The 22,622-nt window shown below is 46.2% G+C and overlaps 1 protein-coding gene across 1 annotated transcript in view; it reads left to right on the forward strand.

The window, feature by feature from the left end:
* LOC133344929 (zinc finger protein 385D-like) overlaps nt 1-22,109 on the forward strand; it is a 30,664-nt gene extending 8,555 nt beyond the window's left edge. The window contains exons 3-8 of the mRNA XM_061555257.1: nt 585-771; nt 2,065-2,334; nt 12,756-12,937; nt 14,149-14,256; nt 17,860-17,970; nt 19,796-22,109. Of these exons, the coding sequence (XP_061411241.1) occupies nt 585-771; nt 2,065-2,334; nt 12,756-12,937; nt 14,149-14,256; nt 17,860-17,970; nt 19,796-20,038 (1,101 nt within the window). The 3' untranslated portion in view covers nt 20,039-22,109. The remainder of the gene's footprint in view (nt 1-584; nt 772-2,064; nt 2,335-12,755; nt 12,938-14,148; nt 14,257-17,859; nt 17,971-19,795) is intronic.
* Nucleotides 22,110-22,622: the final 513 nt, after the last annotated feature.

Below are 22,622 nucleotides of genomic sequence, written 5' to 3' on the forward strand. Positions count from 1 at the left end.
CTAATTTCAATGAGTTGCTCATTGGCTAAACTGGCATATATTCCGAGGGTACTTTAATCCTGAGCTGCACTCTTAACGCTGTCATTCAGTCGTCCATTACCATATGATGTTTGACATCAAATCCCAGGAGTACCACGTGTTTGTTTTGAGCAGTACGGGCGACGATGACTGTTTATTGTGTGTGAGGCATGCAAACACTGCCTATGAATGACATGTCGGCTTTGAAAACAAAGTATGGCATGTACTGTATGTTTATAAACCTCTGAATATCAGACAGACATATGCCATATACCATTAAATATACACCATGATGTATACCATTGCCTGAATGTTTCTAGCTGCCATTGTAAATTCGCATTATTTTTGAGCCGATAATTCTATTCATTTTCACATGCCACTCATTAGCTTCACAGGATGGCCTGTTCACATGACAATCTTTATGATTCATTACAGCTGTCATGATATGTTTTGTGACTGCCAATTAGAGCTTATTCTAAGTGTTTGACGACGAGCGGTCGCTTCTGGTTTTCATGAATGAGCCATGACCTTGCACAGTTTGTCTTTCATTTTATTCTCCTTTGTAGAACCAAGCTGAGGCTCACTACAAAGGCAGCAAGCACTGCAAGAAGCTTAAAGCTCTGGAGGCCCTGAAGGCCAGACAGAGCACAGGTGCTACCTCTGACCTTGGCAGCCCATCCACCTCCACATCTCCCTCCTCGTCCAGTTTCACCCTGGCATCCACCACCCTTTCAAACAGCTCTGAGCACAAAGGTTGGTGGAACCCAACCATCTCTGAACATGTACATTGCCTAGTCAGATATACACATCTAATGACATCCAACTTTGTGCAATGCAGAGTTTTTTGTTGAAAATGTTCATTACCATCATCAGCCAGTCATGATGTGTCCAGTGCTGGATGAAGGCTTCCCCAAATAGTTACCATCCTTCATGGTCCTACGATGCCACGATCCATATCATATCTGTCCATGAGCTTATCTCATCCCAATCTACATGGGTGCTGTCCTCGAAGGCATGTGTACACCTTTGGCTGCCATTCCATAGCCAGTCTGGATCATCGGCCATCGTCTCTTTTTTGATGTGTCCCATCCAAGCCCATTTACTTCCATTGGCAGTTATTATAACAGCGAATGAAAATTAACTCCAGGAAATAATTGATAAACTTAACAAAGACGAAGTCATGTACAACAAGTAAATAAAAAAAACGTTGGCGGGATGTTACTGTAAAACAGCAGGTGCGTGAACCTAGAGCAATTATTGAAGGCAGAATAGAATGAAACAAAAAGGCAAGCAAAAGCAGGTTGGAGTGCGTTTAGAATATTGAGCATAATGCAGTCATGAAAAGCAACATACCAGTGTGCCTTAAGGAGAAGTTTTCAGTCAGTGCATCTTACCTGGCGATGAAATAAAAACGCTGACACAATAAAAACGGAGAGAAAAAACTGTCTGAAAAGTGTGCAATGAACTTGGGGAGTTGCAAGATAGAGAAAGAAACACGTGGATCAGACAAACGTAAAAGAGAGACATCGTATTCACTGTGAAAAAAAGTAAGTTTCTCAGATACGTGGGTCACTAAATAAGCGAGTATTTTTTTGTTACAAGGATAAAGAGGTGCTCTGGTGAAACGCAAGACTTGCAATAAAAAGATGGAGTTAACATCCGGTCAACACAGCACAGTATTTGATAAGGTAGATACAATTAGTACCACTTTGCTTTAAATCAGCAGTACCCAGCCTATGTAGACACCAGCTGAGTCCATAGTAAATGTGCAATTTCTCCCACTGTTCCAGGGCGACTAATGAAGGAGAGATGCCACCACTGTGCTTGCTTGGAAATGTTTTGCAGTGAATTAAATATAGACAGGACTTATATTTCGTAGGCAAAGGTTGTGTTTAATGCAGTGTCAATAACTGAAGGAAATCGCTCCACAGTAAGCGTCTGTAGATGCACAATAAAGGAGGGATTCCGTTGAAGTGTCTGTAGGTTCGGGCGTGTGAATCCATTGCGTGCGGTGCTCTCTCTCCTCTGTCCGCACGCGTCCTTCAGGATGTCACAGTGAATGCACGAGTTCCACTACCCCAGAGTGCGAAGGAGCACAGCAGGGGGGGCGTGAGCGCAGCCCCGTCCCCCAGCAGCGAAACAGCGCCGTGGACGCCGCCGCGCACGAGGGAGCAGCTGGCGCCGCCGCATGCCTCGGTGCTGCTCCCGCTTCAGCCATCATCGAGTCGGACGAGGAGAAGGCCAAGCGCCTGCTGTACTGCGGCATCTGCAAGGTGGCCGTCAACTCGCAGTCTCAACTGGACGCTCACAACAATGGTGAGGCCTCCATGCACGTACCTTAGCTTTCCTTACACCAAGGCCGTAGCCATGGAGTCAACATTGGGGAGGACCAAATCTTCCAGGGTGTCTGGGGGTCCCAACCCAGAAAAAAAATCTAAATCTGAAAACTAATATCCTACCTAAAATATTAAAGAATTCACTAACACATGGGATGCACTTTTTATTTATTTTTTACAATAATGTCTAATAGTGTATTTTATTACATTGCTCTGTTTTTACTTTTTTACCATTTTTTTTTCATTGTGTTGAGTAGTTCCGACGGACGTACTCGGAGACGGAGGTGAGTTAGGGGCTTCCGCCAGGGTTTATTAACACGTATCACTATCCCTGGTTACCTCTTCACCCCTTCTACTATCCCCGTTCCTCCAGTGACCCCGCTTACGTCACGGGGTCTCTCTTAAATACCCTCTGAGGCGTGACGTCACGTGCACTGCCCAGCGCGTGCGACCCCACGTCCCGTGATGTCACCGCACCGGACAGCGCACACAACGTCACCACTCTCCTCTACTCCTCTACATCACCCCCCCCCCCCCCCCGTGAAAACAAACAGCCGACCCGGCAGCAATCACCCCGCAAGTGGGGCCCCACACGGACCGAAGACCGAAAAATCACGAGTTCGTGTGCCTGAAGGTAAAACCGGCTGCTAGAAAACTCAACCTTAGGGCAGCACGGCCCTTCAAGCAGAACAGCAACAACAACATAACAACAAAAAAAAAAAAAATAGAGCCAGAAGGCCTCATCCGCCGGATAGCGCCGAACGGGCGCCAGGGGCTGGGCCCGCTGAACGGCCATCAGGGCCGTCACTGGAGCCGCATCCCCCTCGAGCGGGTATGCAGGTGGCCTGTCAGCGGGCAACAGGCCCACCGCCGTGGCCCGGTGACCGGGGGGTCTCTGTCGGCCTCACTCGGGAGGGGCCTGGGGGCACACACACAGGTCGGACGTCACCTCCGTCAACGAGACCCGGCCGGTCAGGCACGCCGGATACATCATCAGCCGGCCGTTCCGGAATTGGGGGTGGATCCCCCAGGGTAGATGGAACATAACGTTTGAGCCGGGACGGGTGCACTATCCACTGCCGGCGACCGAACCGAATCTGGACGCATTGCGGCTGGCGGACCTCCACAACCTCCACGGGGCCCTGCCAAGGGCGATGCAATTTGGCCGATGTGCCAACGGGGACCTGGGGACAATGCAGCCACGCTTTTTGACCCGCTACCCACGGGAGGCCAGCTGCCTGGTGTTTGGGCAGCCGCTCATTAGCCGCCTGTCGGCTTGCGGAATTCTCGGCAGCGGCCTGTCGCGCCTCGCGCAGCCGGTCAAGCGCGACCTTCAAAGGGGTCGGCACCGCCGACCCCTTCTTGGAGGAGCCAACGTCCATCTGGACGTGCACCAAATAAAAAGGCGAAAATCCCGTGGAGGCATGAGGGGCCAACCGATACGCGCCAAGACCCCCGGGACGAACAGGTCCCAGTCTGACTGGGACGTGTTCACCTGGTGGCACAGCATGGACATAAGGGTGCGGTTCAAGCGCTCTACCATCCCGTCTGACTGGGGGTGGTAGGTCGAGGTGCGGATTTTCTTGGTGCCAAGGAGGTCACACATCCTTGAGCAACCTAGACGAGAAATTCCACCCCTGGTCAGTCAACAATTGTTCCGGCGCGCCCTTGTCAAACACGTACCCCTGGACGAAGGCCTCGGTGATAGAAGAGGCCGACTGATCGACCAGAGGCCATGCCATGGGCCAACGTGTGAGGTCGGGTGCATGATGGTGCACCCGACCCTTTGAGGACAACCCCATGACGATGGGCCCTAGCCCTGCTAGATGCATGAGGTGAAGGGAGTGGCCGCGCAGATGATGCGTCGTGACTCGCCTGGGGCCCCGGACCCGATGCCAACGAGGGTCTGGGAGAAGGTGGAGTCCCTTTTTCAAAGGCCCCCGGGGCATTCCGGCAGCTCCGCTCAATGTGGCCCCGCTGACCACAGCGGAAGCAGGCCACCGTGTCCGCCTCCTGCGGACGGGAAGGTCCCGGCCGCCCCTGCTGCTCCGGACAGCGACCACCCGCCCCCCTTCCTCGACGATCGGGCATCGCCAGGGCCGCGAGGGTGTCCACCCCCTGAGAGGTGGCCCCCCCGTCCGGCGACGGGACCCCCGCACACGCCGCCATCTGAGGCCGTTGGCGGAGGGAGAGGTGCGCCTGAATGTTTTCGGCGACCACCAAGGATGTGATCTGCCGATCATTGTTGATCGACAGCAATTCCTAGCTCCCTTTCCAGGTCAAGCAGCTTCCCCAAGGCCATAGAATCAAGTGCCCTGCCGTACAGGTCAGGGTATACAGCCTGCGCCAGGGCCAGGAGCGAGCAGCAGAAGGCCAGCGGCAGTTCCCCCTCCTCCCGCCGCCGCAATGAGAACTTTAGCTGCGCGCAGGACGGCGGCTCAAAAACGTTGGCCATTTGGATATAGGCCGCCGGGAGTGTAGCCCGATTGGCCGGATGGATGGACTTGAAGGCCTGCAGAGCCCTTTCGTCCAAGCAGGTCGGAAGCGCCGGCAAGGCCTCCTCCATGGACCAGCCGACCGACATGTATGCCGCGTCGAACCAGTCCTGGAAGGCCGACCAGTCGCCCCCTTGCGCGACAAACGGCGCAACGTTGGGTAACCGGCGCTGCCATTGGCTGCGCGGCACCGCGTGGTGTGGAAGCCAAGCGGCACCTGCGGGCCACCTGGCGGATGCGACATGGTGCGGCGGTGGCAGCGTTGCGGCTCCCGCGGGCCACGCCGTAGGCGCAGCGAAGTGTGGCTGAGTTGCGGCCCCCATGGGCCACGCCGTAGGTGCAGCGAAGTGCAGCTGAGTTGCGGCCCCCATGGGCCACGCCGTAGACGCAGCGAAGTGCGACTGAGTTGCGGCCCCCATGGGCCATGCCGTAGATGCAGCGAGGTGTGAAGGCGCCTGCGCTTTCGCGACCCACCTGTCAGCGGCGGCGTACGAAGCCACGGCGTCGTCCCGCGACGCGGCAAGGGACCACGGCGTTGCAGCCTCAACGGGCCACGCCGAAGACGCGGCGGTATAATTCGGGCCTGCAGCGGCCCCCACGTTTGGATGTAGCAATGTGCTGCGTATATTTTTTTTACTGTCACTTTCTGTAAAGAAATGTGATATTTGAAGCGACTTTGCCTAATTCATTATTTAATTTAGCTCGACCTTCCTCTGCGTTAGTGTAAAAATCCATGTCATAAAATTATTCACATTTTTTTTAAAATACAGTGTTTCCTCAACAAACTGAAGTAAATAAGTTGCTGCATAATCGTGAACAGATGTAACTTTGTTGAGAAAAACCGTCAAAAGAATCATTCAAGCTCTTTGTGTTACTGTGACCTTGATAGATAGTATTTAACAGAGAATGAAAAAGAACGCTCACTCATGTTGGGTCTATTTTATGAAAGATCAAAGCGTGCACCTGTGATTGGCAATGTAACCTGCAGCCACGTTTGTGAGCTAAACATGCAACATTGTAAAAATCTATAGTTTCTTTCAGGTCGGTTTGTTTTCATATGGGTTTAGTGCTAATACTTACGTGATCCGAGGGTAGAAACACTCACGTGATCCAAGGTTACAGTGTCAGGGTGACGTCATGAGAAAAAGGAGAGAGAAGGGCAGGGCGAGAGACAGAGAAAATGCCCAGAGAGAGAGATTTGACGTCACCGGGAGAGGCGGGGTGATCGGGGTGCTTCTTGGAGGGAATCGGAGTAGGTGGTGATGCGGCGGCGTGAGCTTGCGAGAAATAAAAAAAGTGTGGCCCCTCTGACTTCATCTGGTGGACTCACTACAACTGATGGCAGCAGTGGGATCACAATGCCTCGACATGGTAACATAAAATACCCCAGCGAATAAGGGAAGGAACGTGCCTCTACTCCCAGCGTGGATGGCCGTGATCCGAGACAGCATGGTCTACAAACTTGGGTCAGAACAGCCCCCCAACCATGAGAAGACAGCGGAAAGCAACGGAGTGACATGTCCGAGACCCCTCGACCCCCCGCGCGAGGAGGAGCCCTGGGCGGGTCGGGTCGACCAACTTACAACACTCTACTCAATACTCCTGCAACAGCTGCGGGAGGACAGGGTGGCTGCTAGCCCGGCAGTGGGCAACACTCCCTTGGCGTCTGCAGCAGTTTCTCCTCTCGTCCAAGCGGGAAGCCCTACTACGGGGAAGTTGCAGGCAACAGCGACGGCCGTGGTGGTTCACCACTCAGGTCAGACCACTGGGATGACAATGTTCGGAGATGAAGGAGCCAGTGCCGCTGACCGGATGAGAGTGTGGCACCCCGACCGATGGGCCCCATCTTCACCGTGCCAGGGGGTCAATCGGAGGCTCCATGATCACCACTGATAGTGCTGAACCACAAAGAGACAGGGAAGAATTTCCTCAGGAGGGGGTAGAATCACTGTTAGTGGGGCCCGAAACCGCTAGTCGCCATCGGAGCAGAAATAGTCATGAAATCCCTACGCCCAGGCAGTAGTGGCTGCTCTGAGCTTTAGCGGCAGAGTGCTGGAGCCATGTGAGGAGGCGCTGTACAACGGTCAGATGTGCGCGGTAGCCGCAGCCAAGGCCGCCAAATTTATTCTACCCAGAGAATCAGAACCGCGACAAGGGAGAGGGCGCCGATCGACCACGCAGGTTAGGGCCATTTTGAAAAGTGTGTGACTAAAGGAGGACACTGGGGAGCATTTGTTCGCCGATTTGAGGCAGCATACACCTATTTAGAATGGAAGGAGCATGAGGCACTAAAGGCTTTCCCCATGGCCCTTAACGATGATGCTTTAATTAGTTACTCCACCATACTGGTGGAGAATAAAAACACCCTGCAAAAGCTTATCGAGAAATATCAGAGATTTTAACCTGCCATCCAGCGCCTAAAAGACGATTCCAGAACCGTCAGCGGGAAGAAAGAGAATCAGCTTTGGCCTACAGAAGTGTTCTTGTGTCCCTAGCACAAGCGCTTTCCCAGGCCTAATGCGGTGGCCCTGGAATTTATGGTAGCTGACCATATGCTAGCGCTAGCACAGGCAGACCTTCTTGTGGATTGCGAAGAACATATGAGCCCATGATGAGGTGATGAGACCACAACGTAAATTGGCGGAACCATCACCTCATCAAGAACCGGAGGGGGTTCCGGGAATATGGAAAATGGGAGAAGATGATGAAGCAGAGATGACGCCGGGCTGCCTGGGGGAGGGATGTTGGTGGCGGTATGGGGGGACATTTCGGAGACCTACCCAAAAGACATGTCGTTGGATACCCCAGGGACTCGGAGCATCCAGCCGGACGCGAAACCCAGTGACCTGTCACTGATGTGGCCACGCAGGACACATTGCACGCAGGTGCCGCATGGATGCATGCTCTACCGGGGCCACCCTCTTGCCAACAGCCACTCTCCACCCCTATGTACAACCAGCAAGCAAGTCGTGGCAATCCCGAACACCATGGCAGTTCCCATCTCAGACCTTTCATACGTTCCCACAGTCGATACACCTGCCACTTCCCGACGATCACAACCACCCTCGTACATACGCGATTTGTCACCACAACGGTTGCTGGCTTCAGGCCCACAATGTGCAAGTTGGCATTGGAGGGGGAGTGGTAGCCGCAGATCCGTGATGGTAGGCTCAGTGGGGGGCATTGAGGTTGAGATGCTGGTAGATACGGGAGCATCGGTGACTTATATCCCTGCACGTTTTTGATATGCTTCCCCACAGGGCCCAACAGTTGCGCCCTGTACAATCGTTCTATGTAGCAGCAAATGGGGGGGAGCATCGCGATTTTGGGACAGAGACCCAAATTTGTGTGGGTGAACTGGTCATATAAGGCTCTGTACTCATCTCCAGCACGTTGACGGTTCCCTGTTTGCTGGGGACAGACTATTTGAATCAACTCCCTATCAAGATTGTAATGGACCAGGGGTGCATTGAAATGCCATCGGGGGAACGTCTCTGTTTTTTACGCCCGGACGATACCTGGACGTCAGCTCAGGTGCAGGCAGTCGTGAATGAGATGCTCACGGTGCCCCCAGCAGCACAAATATTAATTCCCCTTGGATATCGCACACATCTGGTGACGGCTCGACCAGACACACCTGTATTGGTATCACCGGTGATGGCGATCAAGGATCGACAAGCCGTAGCAGGAGAGGACACCATCCTATGTCGCCACCAAAAATTGTTTATTCAGGGTTTTAACACGGCAAACACACCTGTGACAATACATCGGGGAACGGTTTTGGCACATGTGCAGCCCATGCCAGCAGGGGGCGGAGAAGTGCAAGCTGGAATAAGGGCGCATGAAACTGATCCTGCGAGCGAGGAGGCTATGCCCTGGCTAGAAACTATGGCAGCACAGGATGCTAACTTGTCCGAGCAACAACGTCAGGCCCTTCTGGCATTTTTACAAGACTTTGAGGACATTTTTAGTAAGGAACCGTACAATTAAGGTTGCACTGATTTAATGTCACATCACATAGAGATGGGAAACGCGCCGCCTATCTGCTAAAATGAATATCGCATGGGGGCCAGTCGAGAAAGCTCACATACAAAGGGTGATCGACAAGATGTTAAGGGTCGATATTATCTCGCCATTTACGAGCCCATGGAGGGCCCCTATTGTCCTGGTCAAAAGGCCAAATGGTTCATTGCGGTTTTGCATTGACTTCTGTGGACTAAATAAGATCACAATGGAAGACGCTTATCTGCTACCACGGATTGACATTTCCTTGGATGCCTTTACGGGAGCCAAATACTTTTCTACATTGGACCTATCATCGGGATTTTGGCAGCTACCGCTGGATGAGAATTAAAAATACAAATCCCTCTTTAGGACACTGCAGGGGTTATTTTAATGTAACTGTCTCCCCATGCGATTACAAACGGCACCAGCCACATTCCAACAGCTCATGGAGTTGGTACTGACGGGACTCCAATGAGACATTTGCATGATATATTGGATGACGTAATTGTGTTCAAACGATCCTTTCAGGAACACCGGTTGAGGCTTGGTTTTTTCACATACAAGGGAAGCACATTTAAAACTCAAATCTTCGAAATTCCACCTCACACACCCTTCCGTCAGATATTTAGGTCACATAGCACAACGGGGGTAGCGGAAACCGCCAGCACACCCTGTCAAAGTTTCCCTATAATCAATCGAGGTTTCGCGAGTCAATGAGTTGGTGGCCCTTGATATATTGCGACCCCTGCCTCGTACCAACAGAAGTCACAGATATCTGCCAGTAGGTGTCGAGTTTTTCACGCGATGGCCGGTAAATTGGCCCCTGGTGAATAAAACTGCCCAGTCAGTAGCAGATGCTTTTATTGAAGCATATGTTATGGACAAAGGTGTCCCTGAAAAACTTATAACGGACCAGGGTTGAAATTTTTCTTTGAAACTGCTGCAACATCCTAGGCACTAAGAAAGTGCGCACTTCTCCATACCACCTACAAACCGATGGGATGGTGGAACGACTAAATCGCACCACCACTTCCATGCTATGTCAGGTGGTCAAAGGGACACAGAGGTACCTGGATTTACACATATGCGGGGTCCTGGCGGCATACCGGTTATCCCCGCATGCGTCAATGGGATATACTCCATTTTATTTGATGTATAGTAGGGAGCCAGACCCTCCCATTGAGCGCCAGCTTTTTGACCTCCTAGCTGGGGCTGCAAAATGGCAAATAGCGGTGCATCGGGTCATGCAGCAGTGGGAGATGGTGAGGGAGGAGGCACAAGCTGCGGCGGCTTTCGCCTGTTCCACAAATGAATGGGCTAGGCAAAACGGAGTGACACCCCTTCCCTTCAAAGTGGGAGAGTGCGTGGCTGCACTGCCCACAGGTCCCCTTGGGGACCTCGCCCAAATTGTATCGTCCATGGCAGAGCCCTGTAAAGGTGGTGGAAATTCTCATGCCCCAATGGGTCCAATTGGGACACTGACTGTCTCGGCCTTGCTGTGCGCTGTGTTGCACCACTATCCGAGTATTTACCTCGCATTCAATAAACTTTCAGAGCCAGGGTGAACATCTGACTCCAACGTATTTAATTAATTGAACGAGGTAAAACTGATGGAAAAACACAGCACAAAATACAGTATATGTTAATACTTTCAATATTGATACAATGAATGATCACAAGGAGAATAATAACATTGTCTTAGATAACATGAAACTCTACAATAGGTCCTGGATGGACCAGGCACCCACATTATAGCTACACAAGAAAATAAGCTACTGTGTTAAATAAGGTCACATCGTGTAATCACCATACTGCAGCCTAAATGTGCAATGCTGCACATAACACTGAACTGTGTATGAGATACTTCTTCATCCTTGCTCTCAAGATCGCATTAAAGTTACATGGGTACAAGTCTGGCTCAACTTATCCAACTACAAGTAACATTCACAATAATGCAAGTGGCAGGCTTCGTTGTTAACTAGGCCTCATATTTATCATAACAATTTAACAGCATTATAAAGGCATTTACAGCATTATAATGGCAATCCTAACATAACATCAATCCCAGTATTATAACATAAACGAACTTACAGCCGCTTCTTAAAGTCCCACAATGAGTAGATGAACCTGTCTTCACTGAGACGCTATTTGTGCCTCCATTTTGTACTCTGTGTAATGGCTGACACCCTGCCTCATGGCTTAGAGATTCTTAAATCGTAACTTCCTGGTCACGTGACCAATCTCAACACCATATCAGGAAGTTCCTGTGTAATCAACACCCCCATACCTGCCATGGGGCAGAACACCGACGATGGTATGTACACCTCGCCTGTCTTAAGCTGGACTGGTCGAAGCCTACCACGGATGTGCCACTACACTCGGAAGAGCACCCACTACACACACGAAAACCGGGTTGCCACGATCACCTACACCTTCACCCCTTCACTCACCATCATCACTACTGAGGTCAGGGAAGTCACTTGCTGCGACGAACCAACCTCAAAAAGGATGCCTTCCTTTCCCAGGATCGTCCGTGACCAAGGAAGTGCAGTAGAATCCGACGGAGCCGCAACTACACAGCCCGGTTACCTGGGCACGGTCCCGGGTGATGCTTCCACAGTGATAGACAACCACTGCATGCAAGACCACGGGACCGGGGATAAAAATTACACTGTCGTTCTTTCACGCCGGAGGTTGTTCGTCAGTTGTTCACATGTTACGGTTGGAAGGTCCGATTGACTCCTTGTATCTACCGTCTTGTCTTACGATTATTCGTTTGTTGATGTCTTAAATTATCTTCTGTATAGCCATGCATTCCACATCTACATACACAAAGTGACAGGACTCTGGTTGAGTTCGAAATTGCTTGTTTATTGACGAAAATACTTTTTTTTTCTCCTCTACCATCAGGGTTACCCCGAATCCCTTGGATTTGTACGGGTTATGTTTAGTCGAGGACGACTTTCTCTTCAGAGGGGGGGGGGGGGGTGATGTAGTGCTAATACTTACGTGATCCGAGGGTAGATATACTCTCGTGATCCAAGGTTACAGTGTCAGCATGACGCCACGATGAAAAGGAGAGAGAAGGCAGGGCGAGAGACAGAGAGAACGCCCAGAGAGAGAGAGAGGTGACATCACCGGGAGAGGCCGGGCAATTGGGGCGCTTCTTGGAGGGACTCGGAGTAGGGTGGACGCGTGCGGCGTGAGTTCGCGGGAAATTAAGAAAAGTGTGGGCCTTTTGACTTTGTCTGGTGAACTCACTACACCGGGTAATGTTTGTATTTTAATGTATCGTCACTCAATGTTTAATTTGTTTAAATAGAAAATGTCATAGCGGTGGAGGTTTAAGACGTCTTTGTAGCTGGTTGCTTTGTGTCACCGATGAAGTCAATGTTTCCCATCTTTAGAAGTTCACCAGAATAAATAAAGTCCAACAAAATGCAATTTAAAATATTTGCATCTATTTTATGTGACCAAAAAATAGTATATAGACAGTTACGGTTATGTGATATTCATGTACGAAGATGAATGTTTACGTTTTTACAATAAAGCTTATTTTCTCTCAACGTGCATTCAAACTTAACTACAGTGTGAAGAATAATTAATACACTCGCTAAGAACCATATTTTTCTCTTCCTATTTGTATTATTTTCAGCACATTAGCAATTAGATTGGTTGCATTGAAATGTATTCCACTCCTATCAGTTAATCGTTTAAAGTAAAATATGGTGATTTGTTATGCTTACAAAATAGTGTTTTTGAAGCAATGTTCGCTGAGACATTCTCAGCTCTGCACTGTGAGCATATCAAATTACCACAATAATAGAATAATTTCCTTCCAAAGACAACCAGGGGGAAATTATGTTACATGACACCACATGGGCATTTTCCTTCTTGGTAGGAGCACGGCACAAGGCGACGCTCGAGGGCAAGGATGTGAGGGCTTCAGGAAGACCTTTTCTGCGCCACATGGGCCGAAACAAAGCAGCTAAGGCAACCAGCAGCATGTCGGGCACCCCCACCAAGAACTTCCAGTGCCAGCTCTGCGATGTAAAGGTCAACTCGGAGGTGCAATTGCAGCAGGTGACCGCCTGTAAGGATGTGTGCATTCATCCAGCGTGGGTATCAGTGGCGCAATGGTATGCATGCTGTGCTAGCATTCTGGGTACCTGGGTTCAATTCCCCGCCATTAGTTACTACAAGTTACATACCAGTGATGCTCGCACACGTCACCCTCTTGCGTTATCCTAGCCTTAGTCCAGTCATCCATCGGTGTCAGCTCTGGGTTCGGATGTCACTGGTAAATGAGTGGACCCAGCTTAATATGCTCCCCATGTTGAGCTGGGTTTACTCCTTAATGTTATCCCACCACCACGATTACATCCATCTTTGTCTTCCTCTTGGCCTTCTACCTTCAAATTTCCAAAAGAGGATAAAGTGTGGCAGTCGGGCTCCCTGTGAGCCTCGGACTACATGGCCGCAATATGCCAACCTCCTCTGGCTGACTTAGTCCAGCATTGTTCTTTAGCAACATCCCATTTTGGATGAGTACGGTTGGCAAAGTACCATGCGAAAGATATTAAAAATACATACATTCCTTGTTATTTTTTCATCCATTCTACGCTTATCATCCGCAGCCTGAGTTGGTGTTCACAAACAGCACTTGCCCCAATCGTCTGTACAGATTTATTCTGGATGCTTGTCATTTTTTTCATCAATTGTTTCTGCATAATGTGCCATCGGTGTGTTGCTGTCATGTTTGAAGATTGTAAATCTACTCACATACTCATAAACACTGCACTCTCTGGGAACACAGAGCCAAATACCCAGCATAATACTGCAATGAACAATAAAATGTAGATAATAATGATCCAAACAATGTGTGATCATTATTCCAATAATATTCATCATACAATTTAATAAAGTAAACTTAACTTTTATTATTATTGTATAGCTATGCCTGGTGTTCATTCAGAACTATTACGTGAAATTATGTGAGCACTGAATTAATTTACATTGAGGCGATTGTTTTAATTTTCCTTAAGAGATAAACTATGTTGTTATTTTTTGGAGAATAAATTATTGTTATATTCATTTCAAACACGATGAAATGTAACCGTTAAGGACTTATAACCAAATAAAACCAAACATGTGCTTATTATAATTGCCTTGCATATTAACCATTCGGTGCGTTTCTGCATTTGAAAACATAACCTTTTATTTAATTTGCCTGCAGTCTCCGCTGCATTGTTTGGTTTGTAGCGGTGTTATGCTGCGTGTCTTTTCTCCCGCAGCACATAAAGAGTCGAAAGCATAAGGACAAGCTGACGGGAAAGGCTTCCAAATCCAAATTTTGTCCATACAACAAAGCTCAGCGTGCAAGTAACAGGAGTTCGTTGCTCGTGAGTATGCCATGGGGAGTGATGCTTGCAATTCGTGTTTTTGTAATGACAGCATGCGTGCTTTTTTGTGGCTCCTAAAAATCTCTAATAATAACGGAGACTATCAACAGAATAATTACTCCAGGTACACAAAGCCGAAACATCCAATAAAGCACAACACTTAAAAAATATATATTTGGTCGAATATATTGTAAATTACAAAGCATTGGTAGCTTATGAGGAAAACAGGTGAATTACATTGATTTTTCGGACAAAGAACCCTTAATTAATATTGATTCCTGGTATTTATAGCTATGCAGTCATTAGCCTGTGTGCCATATGTAGAAGGTACGACATGCACAGTGAATGGGAAAAAAATACTTTCAGCACTTGTTTTACGTACATGTTTCACATAGAAATTAAATGTTACATGGAAACGTTACAATCGCTATAATTGCTGATGAGTATGATTGCTCAAGAGCAACGTGTAGCTGGACTCTAATTTCATTACTGTAACTCACGCATGCATCGTACATTTATGTTCATTAAGCCTACATGCTCTGATAATTATTCTTATAAAACATGAATATATTTGTCCTGAAAGAACCCTTATTTTTAGAACATAAATCTTGTGCTTTAACAAAAAACAGTTCATTACGCAAATAATACACCGTGAAGATATTTTCTTTTAAGCTCGGCACAAATTTTACAATCATCTACATTTATGAATCTGAAATTTGGCAGGCTGGCATTGTAACTTGTTAAATAATGGATTTGATTTTAACTTTCACGATTTCCACTGTATGTGAATTTTAATCCCAATGAATGGGCTGTGCTGGCGCAGGCCTGTGATCTGCCACCTTGATGGTGGGTTAAGTCGATCATGCAGAGATCACAGTATCCGTGAAACACTCACCTGCAGGATATTTTTTGGCTTTTATAAGACAGTACATTAAGTAGCCCGCTGACACATCAGTATGACATTTCAAGAGTTATCCTCGGATTTGTGTGGGGTTTCTGCATGCCTTTCAGTTTTCTAAATAGAAGAAAATACCCAAAATACTCAATCAGGAATTTATGTGCAGTGAGGCTTTTCGGAGCAAACTAGGTATGTTATTCTTAATAAAGGTTCTTACGTTAGATCGCGTGTTGCATACTCGAAATGAAGGACGTGGGCAGGTGCTCCAAATCGAGGGCAAACACATTTATTGTGGTTAATCTTTAAAATGCAACATCACGTGTGTCACACAAAGCAATCTTCACCGAGTCGCCATTAACCACGTTACTGGTGTACACGTCTGGTTAATAACAGTTTTCTCTTAAACCCAATTCTACTACTGATAAATCATCTTTGTCTTTGACAATAACATTTACACTTCACTATTGAAATATTGCTTTAATCCTAAGCTGTATGTCTATCTATAATATCTACTTATATCGGTATCTTACACCCATTATCTGTGCTGTATGTGTACAGTATACGTAATGCATTTGTCAAAATTGTACAACTTACTACTTTACATGTGTTATATTCTCAATAGCATTGCAAGTAGTCATACTCTGGGTGCATGAGCATGGTTATAGAATAAACAGTATTAGGGTTAGAGAATTAAGAATTACAAGTATTAACTACAGTACGTCATCCTTTACAATGCACAGTGCTAAAACCCCTCCAATTGAATTCAAACTCTTTGGTTCTTTTGGTAAAGACACGTAGGTAGAAATCAAATAAAACAAATCACGACGTTTCGATCGCATCACAAGCAATCCTCATCAGATGGAACAACCACAGCAAGAAAAAATGCCGAAGTAGGCGAGAGAGCTGCCGTGGCAAGAGGTTATATAGGTAAGAAAGGGGGGAGGAGCAAGGGGGGAGAGAGAGAGGGGAGGGGTGTGGAGCAGGGGAAGAGTAGCTGCGTGAACGAGGCTGGGGGGGGAAGTAGGCGGGGCTAGAAGTGGGAAGCTGAGTGTGAGACACGGGGGGAAAGTAACTCGGAATAAGTATAACCCGTAAAAACAAAGTTTTTCACTATAAATCCTTTATATGCGTGGCGGCTAGAGTCCTCTCGTCCTCTGGCTTGAGATGGCTGCCACCTATGGGTCAGATGATTGTCTGCCAGTATTAAGCAATTGGTAATTAAATATTTAATTTGTTTTCCCTAAACAGTGTAAAACTTCAACCGAGAAGATGGATACAAATTGAGCAATTATTGGAAGGATTTTATTAACCAGGTAAAGCCTGAACTGGTTGTGGTTGTTTCCATCATGCCCGCCGGGTACTAGTCTCTTTTTCAGCTTCCCACTTCTAGCCCAAATTTTGGAAAAAAAAATTCACGAACATTAATTGTCTCGCACAACGAGTCTGTGTGCAAAATGTCAGCTCGATTGGATCACGGGAAGTGGGTTAAAAAACGACTGAAAGATTTGCACGGTCGTAAGCAAGCAAGCACGCAAGCACGCAAGCAAGCAAGCAAGCGAACTTAATATAAAGGATTTAAAAATAGACTAGTACCCGGCGGGTATGGTGGAAACAACCACAACCAGTTAAGGCTTTACACGGAGGGAAAGTAACCTTTGATAGTTTGTTCATGAAGCAATCCAGATATATAAACATAGACCTAACTTCAACCGAGAAGATGGATACAAATTGAGCAATCATTGGAAGGATTTTATTAACCAGGTAAAGCCTGAACTGGTTGTGGTTGTTTCCATCATGCCCGCCGGGTACTAGTCTATTTTTCAGCTTCCCACTTCTAGCCCCGCTTACTTCCCCCCCAGCCTCGCTTTCCCCTTCCCCTGCTCCACACCCCCCTCTCTCTCTGCCCCCTTGCTCCTCCCCCCTTTCTTATGTGTTGCGATCGAAACATCGTGATTTGTTTTATTTTATTTCTACCTACGTGACTTTACCGAAAGAACCAAAGAGTATGGATTCCTACAGTCACGAAAGCTTCATAACAATTCAAAGCCAAGCTTGAAGTCTAGAACAAGTCGAGAACAAGTCTAGACTATTTCTATAACAATAAAAAACAACCTTTGGGTCCTTTACCTGTGAGATGCAACAGCACGTGTGTCACAGCAATTCTTGAACCGAGTCGCCATAAATCATGTGACTGGTATACAAGTGCGGTTATTCAATAACCCTGCCAGCCACCTACAGGCCCAACTCAGTCATCACATGCTGCTGTACACACATGCATTGATGCACTGCACAGCACATCAGGACTTTCACAAAACCACACTTTACTCCCTTGTTGCACAAGGAAATAATTAAAAGAGTGGTCCATTCCTAATGTGCCACTTAAGTATAAATGTGTCGCAACCCTCCTCAATCCGACACGGCCAATCAGTAAGAAATGTGTCACGTTAACAAAACGCCAATGAGTTACTTCTTCAGCCCACCGGTGTGTTTGTTAATATGTCACATTTCTTAATGATTGGCCGTGTCAGGTTGTGGAGGGTTGCGACACATTAACACTTACGCGATCTAACCAAAAAACCTATAAATAATACTGGTCGTGAAAACCTACGTGTTAAACTAAGTACGTTATTGTTTTTTTCGCTCAACCGCGATGGTTTCTACAAACAGTTACTGGATCATGTGTGTGGTGTTGCGTCCCCTCGCAGGCTAAACTGACTTTCCGCAAAGAGCTGCTGAACTCGCTGGGGTTAAGCTTTCTGCAATCTCCCCTCTCGGCGGCCGCTGCTGCCTTCCAGGCCACCAATGTCCACTACACGGTGGGACTGCTCAGAGCGTGATTTGCCGCTCACAGATGAACCACAGCATTGCTGTGCAAACACTGAAACTGTTACATTTGACGTTTTATTTAAACGCCAGAAGAACTATGAACAGTTAGACTTGGCTGTATTTCTACACGCCAATGGGCGGCATGAGATAAATAGTATTAATAATAATGTTCAGACCTTTATCAAGACACTTCTGGATGACATTTTGTCTTGAGGGTTTTTTGATCATACTTCACTACACTGGTCAGGGGTGTGGCTGCAAAACAAACTCGGGTTGTCAGGTTCATAGCGCAATGTGCTATGAACCCCACAAGTAACCACCCTCCTCACCCCCCGCAAGATCACAAGTGTTGGCTTAATACATGAGTTATAACGCAATTTGATATTTTACCATAACCAATCACAGGCACTGTTCTCCGTGAATGTTAGCTAAGTGCTGTACAATTTTTTACATCTTTTAGCATGTGTATAGGCCGCAAGTGCTTGTGTTTGTGCACTTGGTGAATGTTTCATAACAGCATGCTAACACATTTTCTAGATTGTTGTGAATTTTGCAGTGTGCCTTTATTTTTACACATATGCGTGAAGGCTAGTTAATTTTTATTATTATATATAATGTTCAATAATATAACGTTTCCTTCACACAATAATTCGTCTTATATTTAAAAAAAGACATTTGTCAATAATGCTTCCTTAAAGGAAAACATTGTATAGAAAATAAATATTGTGTTATATTTAAATCAGTACAGTATTGTTAGAAATTACTTTGCGTATTGGACACTAATTAGTTGTTATTGTGTGTAATATATATTGAATATACACGAGGGAGGGATTGAAAAATCTGTGGCCCACATTTCATGAGAGTGAAGCAGCGCTCTGACATGTGGACGCCAGGCATGTGTGAAAAATGTATTTATCGCTTCCCTACTCTCTCTGCTGTCTGTACATGAACCCTGATGCCAGCTCTCCTTCCAAGCCCGACCAGCCTCCTGTCATCAATTTCTTACTTCCCCAATCTCCATTTTTGGCCAACCATCAAACAAAGATGGAGACGTCTTCACGTCCATCGTTCTGTGCATATCAACCCACGAGTTCATTTAGAAATGCATTATATAATAATGAAATGCAGCCACTCGACTGCACATAAATCCTTTACAATTCGGAAGTGCTACATATTTTGGTCACTGCGCCGCGCACTTTCAGATGCGCTTTTGCAGCCATCTGAAACTCTCTTCCTTCCGATATTAGAAAGCCATTGGAGCTATGCACTTTAAAATCTCGATTGAAAACGAATTTCTTTAGGCCTGCTTTTTGTGTTTAGTTTAGTCCTTCCCCCGCAACTCTGGTTAGCATAGTTGGCTACGTATGGTGCAATAGAAGTTCAACATAATACATGTACACTTCCTAACAGTGAAAGTGTGTAGCATTACCACGTGAGCATGCTTGTATCGGGAAGAAACATTTACTAATATTTCAGACAATTTTTATGTACTGTGTACGGTGGTTTAACGGCATTAATATAGTGAGGGTTTAGAGCAAATCTTGGTGAAGCGATATGAAATGTGAGTTTTACTCAGTGACAAATATAACTTGAACTTTGAACCGACAGGGATTAGAAACGAGTATTAGGCGGCCCACAGCAGGAGAGCCACAGCAGGAGAGCCAATCACTTTTCGTCCTAATGAGCATTCATCATCTGGGCAGGGTGGCCTAACAATGCTTGTCAGTGGGTCAAACTTACCTCGAAAGAAAGAAAAATTACACTGCATACCCACGTACGGTACGTTGCTGAGCTTAGTGAGCTTTTCTTCTGCAGGCAAAGCTGGACTTCCACGAGGACCTGACCAGGTTACCATCCGCCATGACAACAGGTTACCTGCCGTCACCCCTGGCGGCTGCCACTGCTGCGGTTGCCATGAGATCACCGCTGACTTTCCACGCGGCGCCCGCCGCTGCCGCCAGCCTCTTCCCAAGCCACGGTTTGGCACAAGCCCTGCTGAGGCCAGCGCCGGGGCCCATGCGGAATTCTCACGGGCCAATAATTTTCACCCCCTATTGATCCTAATTCATCTTGACCGAGGTTGGTTCACGCTCTGCTCATTCCAGCGGACCGCCTTTCCCTTCTTGTTTGAGAATCCGAGGATTTGGTTACCTGTACGGTGTCGCAAATGCCACTACGTACAGCAGTGCGACTGGCATCTTGCTCGCACGGGTCACACCCAATGACTATCCCTGACGTTCAGAACACATGAGAAAAGTGCAACTTGTGGAGAGTGGAACTTTTGAATTGTATGCTCCTTTGGTCCCACGACCCTTAAATCTTACTGGAGATTAACATATCTACAGGCTGCAATGCAGCATGGAAGTCTGTCTGGTGTGTGCCAAGTGATGGTGCGTGGCACAGCGTGTGCATATGACTGATCCGTGGACAGAGGTCACAAGGAGCCATGATGATTTCTCTTGGGTGTGCCCTGCTCAGATATGTCTGCTTTTGTCAATATGCCAACTGATCCTGGGACTTCTTATAGAGCTGCAAAACGAGTGTGTTGTCCAGTCACACAAAACGACTGCTGTTGTGTTTTCTGCTGAAATATACTTGTGCAAAATTTGAATGTGATCTGCATAGCTGTGTTTCGCTGACTGTACCATTTGCAAGACTGTGGCGAAAAGATATCCATGTTTACAGTTTTTCACAGCTTATCCTGCAACCTTATATGATGTCTCTGTGATTCTATTGTACTGTATTGTAAAAAACTACTCGAGCTTTCCTGCCATACCAAATGACCTATTACAACGAGCTGTGCTACTATGGCGTCTGGCAGATGACGCGCAAGACAAGGTGACATTGCATATCCATCAAACATTCTCATATTTGCTTCATGCACCAAGAGCAGGAAATGACAGTGAACCCATGGGAAAGTGCATATACGCTGCAAAATACGACAATGTATACAGTACTCCAGTGTACCTCAAGGGAAGTTCTATGCTGAAAATATATTCATTAAATTTCTAGAACATGTTGCTGAATATAAATGTAATGGAAATACTGTTTAAATTCGGCATTGCATGATATGACAATAACAGAGGTATTGTTAAATCGTCCAGTCATTGAGAACAAATTCATCAAATTGGCCACTTCCTCGAGCCATGACGGGAAGATTAATGTGTGTAGGGACCCACACAACAAGCGGTGGTGGCTCCTGGTTTGTCTCAGAATACTCGATCTGAGCGTAAAACTGCATTGGCAAAAGCACACTAAGAGATGTCCAAAATGACTGCTTCTGAAGTCATAAAGAAATGCAAGGTGTTCTGCTATTCTATTAATCTCTTAATGTTATTTTACGTTGTTCATTTGGCTGCTATGAGTCGCTGCGTGTTGCATACATTTGGTAATGGAGCAGATGCATTTCTTGACAGACTTTCACCATTACTTTTGTCAACAATAATATGTGTAATATAGAATTTCAACATAATGTGCATTTAATTTGTATTGGCAAACAATGGAATATTCGAACCATATAAATTATCAATTGCAATGTTATGTACGTTTGTGTGTTGCGAGCAACGTTATTGTATATTGGGCATTTTCATCATCAAATCGCACTGGAATAAGCCGGTGCTTTGCTCAGTCACTGCAATAAATAACGTGTCATTTCTATTTCCATAATCTGTCTGCGTCTTATTTTGTCTCGTGCTTTCCCATCTCGTGATCTTTGTTTTATTTTGGCAATGGTCATACATTAAATAATGTGCCATCGTTGTCGACACAAATCCACATCTACCAAGGTAAAACTCAGAAGCATGAATTTGCGTTGACCGTATTTCAATTTGGCAAGGCTTTGCTCTATTAACTTCGAGAGTTTGTGCAGCTTTTTAGCATAGATGTCACTTCGTTTAAGATTTGTACAGCTAAAATACATATTACCCAACTGTTATTGTCACTTGCTAAGATAACTGATAGTATGGCGCACGTAAAATGTAAATGTTTGCTCCATGTACATTTTTTTATTTTGAACATGAAGCGATGTTTTTATTTTATATTGCATTTTTATAATTTTCCTTGCTAAAAAATAGTTATTTGATGCAGTTTGGATGTTTTGTTTAATTCAGCTTTTTGCCAGGAATTTAAGTTTAGCCACAGTACACATTACATATTTTCTTCAGTTAATTTATTTTACAGGTAAAATATGAAACAATTTCATACTTTAATGACCAAAAGAAACCACTGAAATCCTACTACACATGTAGATGTAACATTTAAAAAAAACAGCACAATGTAATATGTATGCTTATTAAAATACTTTGCTGTATATCAAAAGCAGTAATGAATGTTTATATTATACATGAAGATGCATTCAGCATGTTTCCCACAATTTAATTATATTGTTATTAGCTGTAACTTTACACACGAGTACTGATAATCTGCTTTGGGGTAAATATATTTTTTCCAATGCAATAGGGTTTTTGTTATAATTACAAGACGCCACTGGCGTGTGTGATATTAATTAAATTGTATTGACGCTGAGCTGTTTGTTTTTGCCTTCATCCTACAGTTTTGGCAAAACAAAACAAGCCGTACTAAAAGTAAATGAAACAAAATCAATTGGAGAGAAAAAATATGTAAATGCAATCTGGTCTTTCGA

This window comes from Lethenteron reissneri, chromosome 21, assembly GCF_015708825.2.
Source record: "Lethenteron reissneri isolate LAM-NWPU_2019-01 chromosome 21, ASM1570882v1, whole genome shotgun sequence".
NCBI lineage: Eukaryota > Metazoa > Chordata > Hyperoartia > Petromyzontiformes > Petromyzontidae > Lethenteron > Lethenteron reissneri.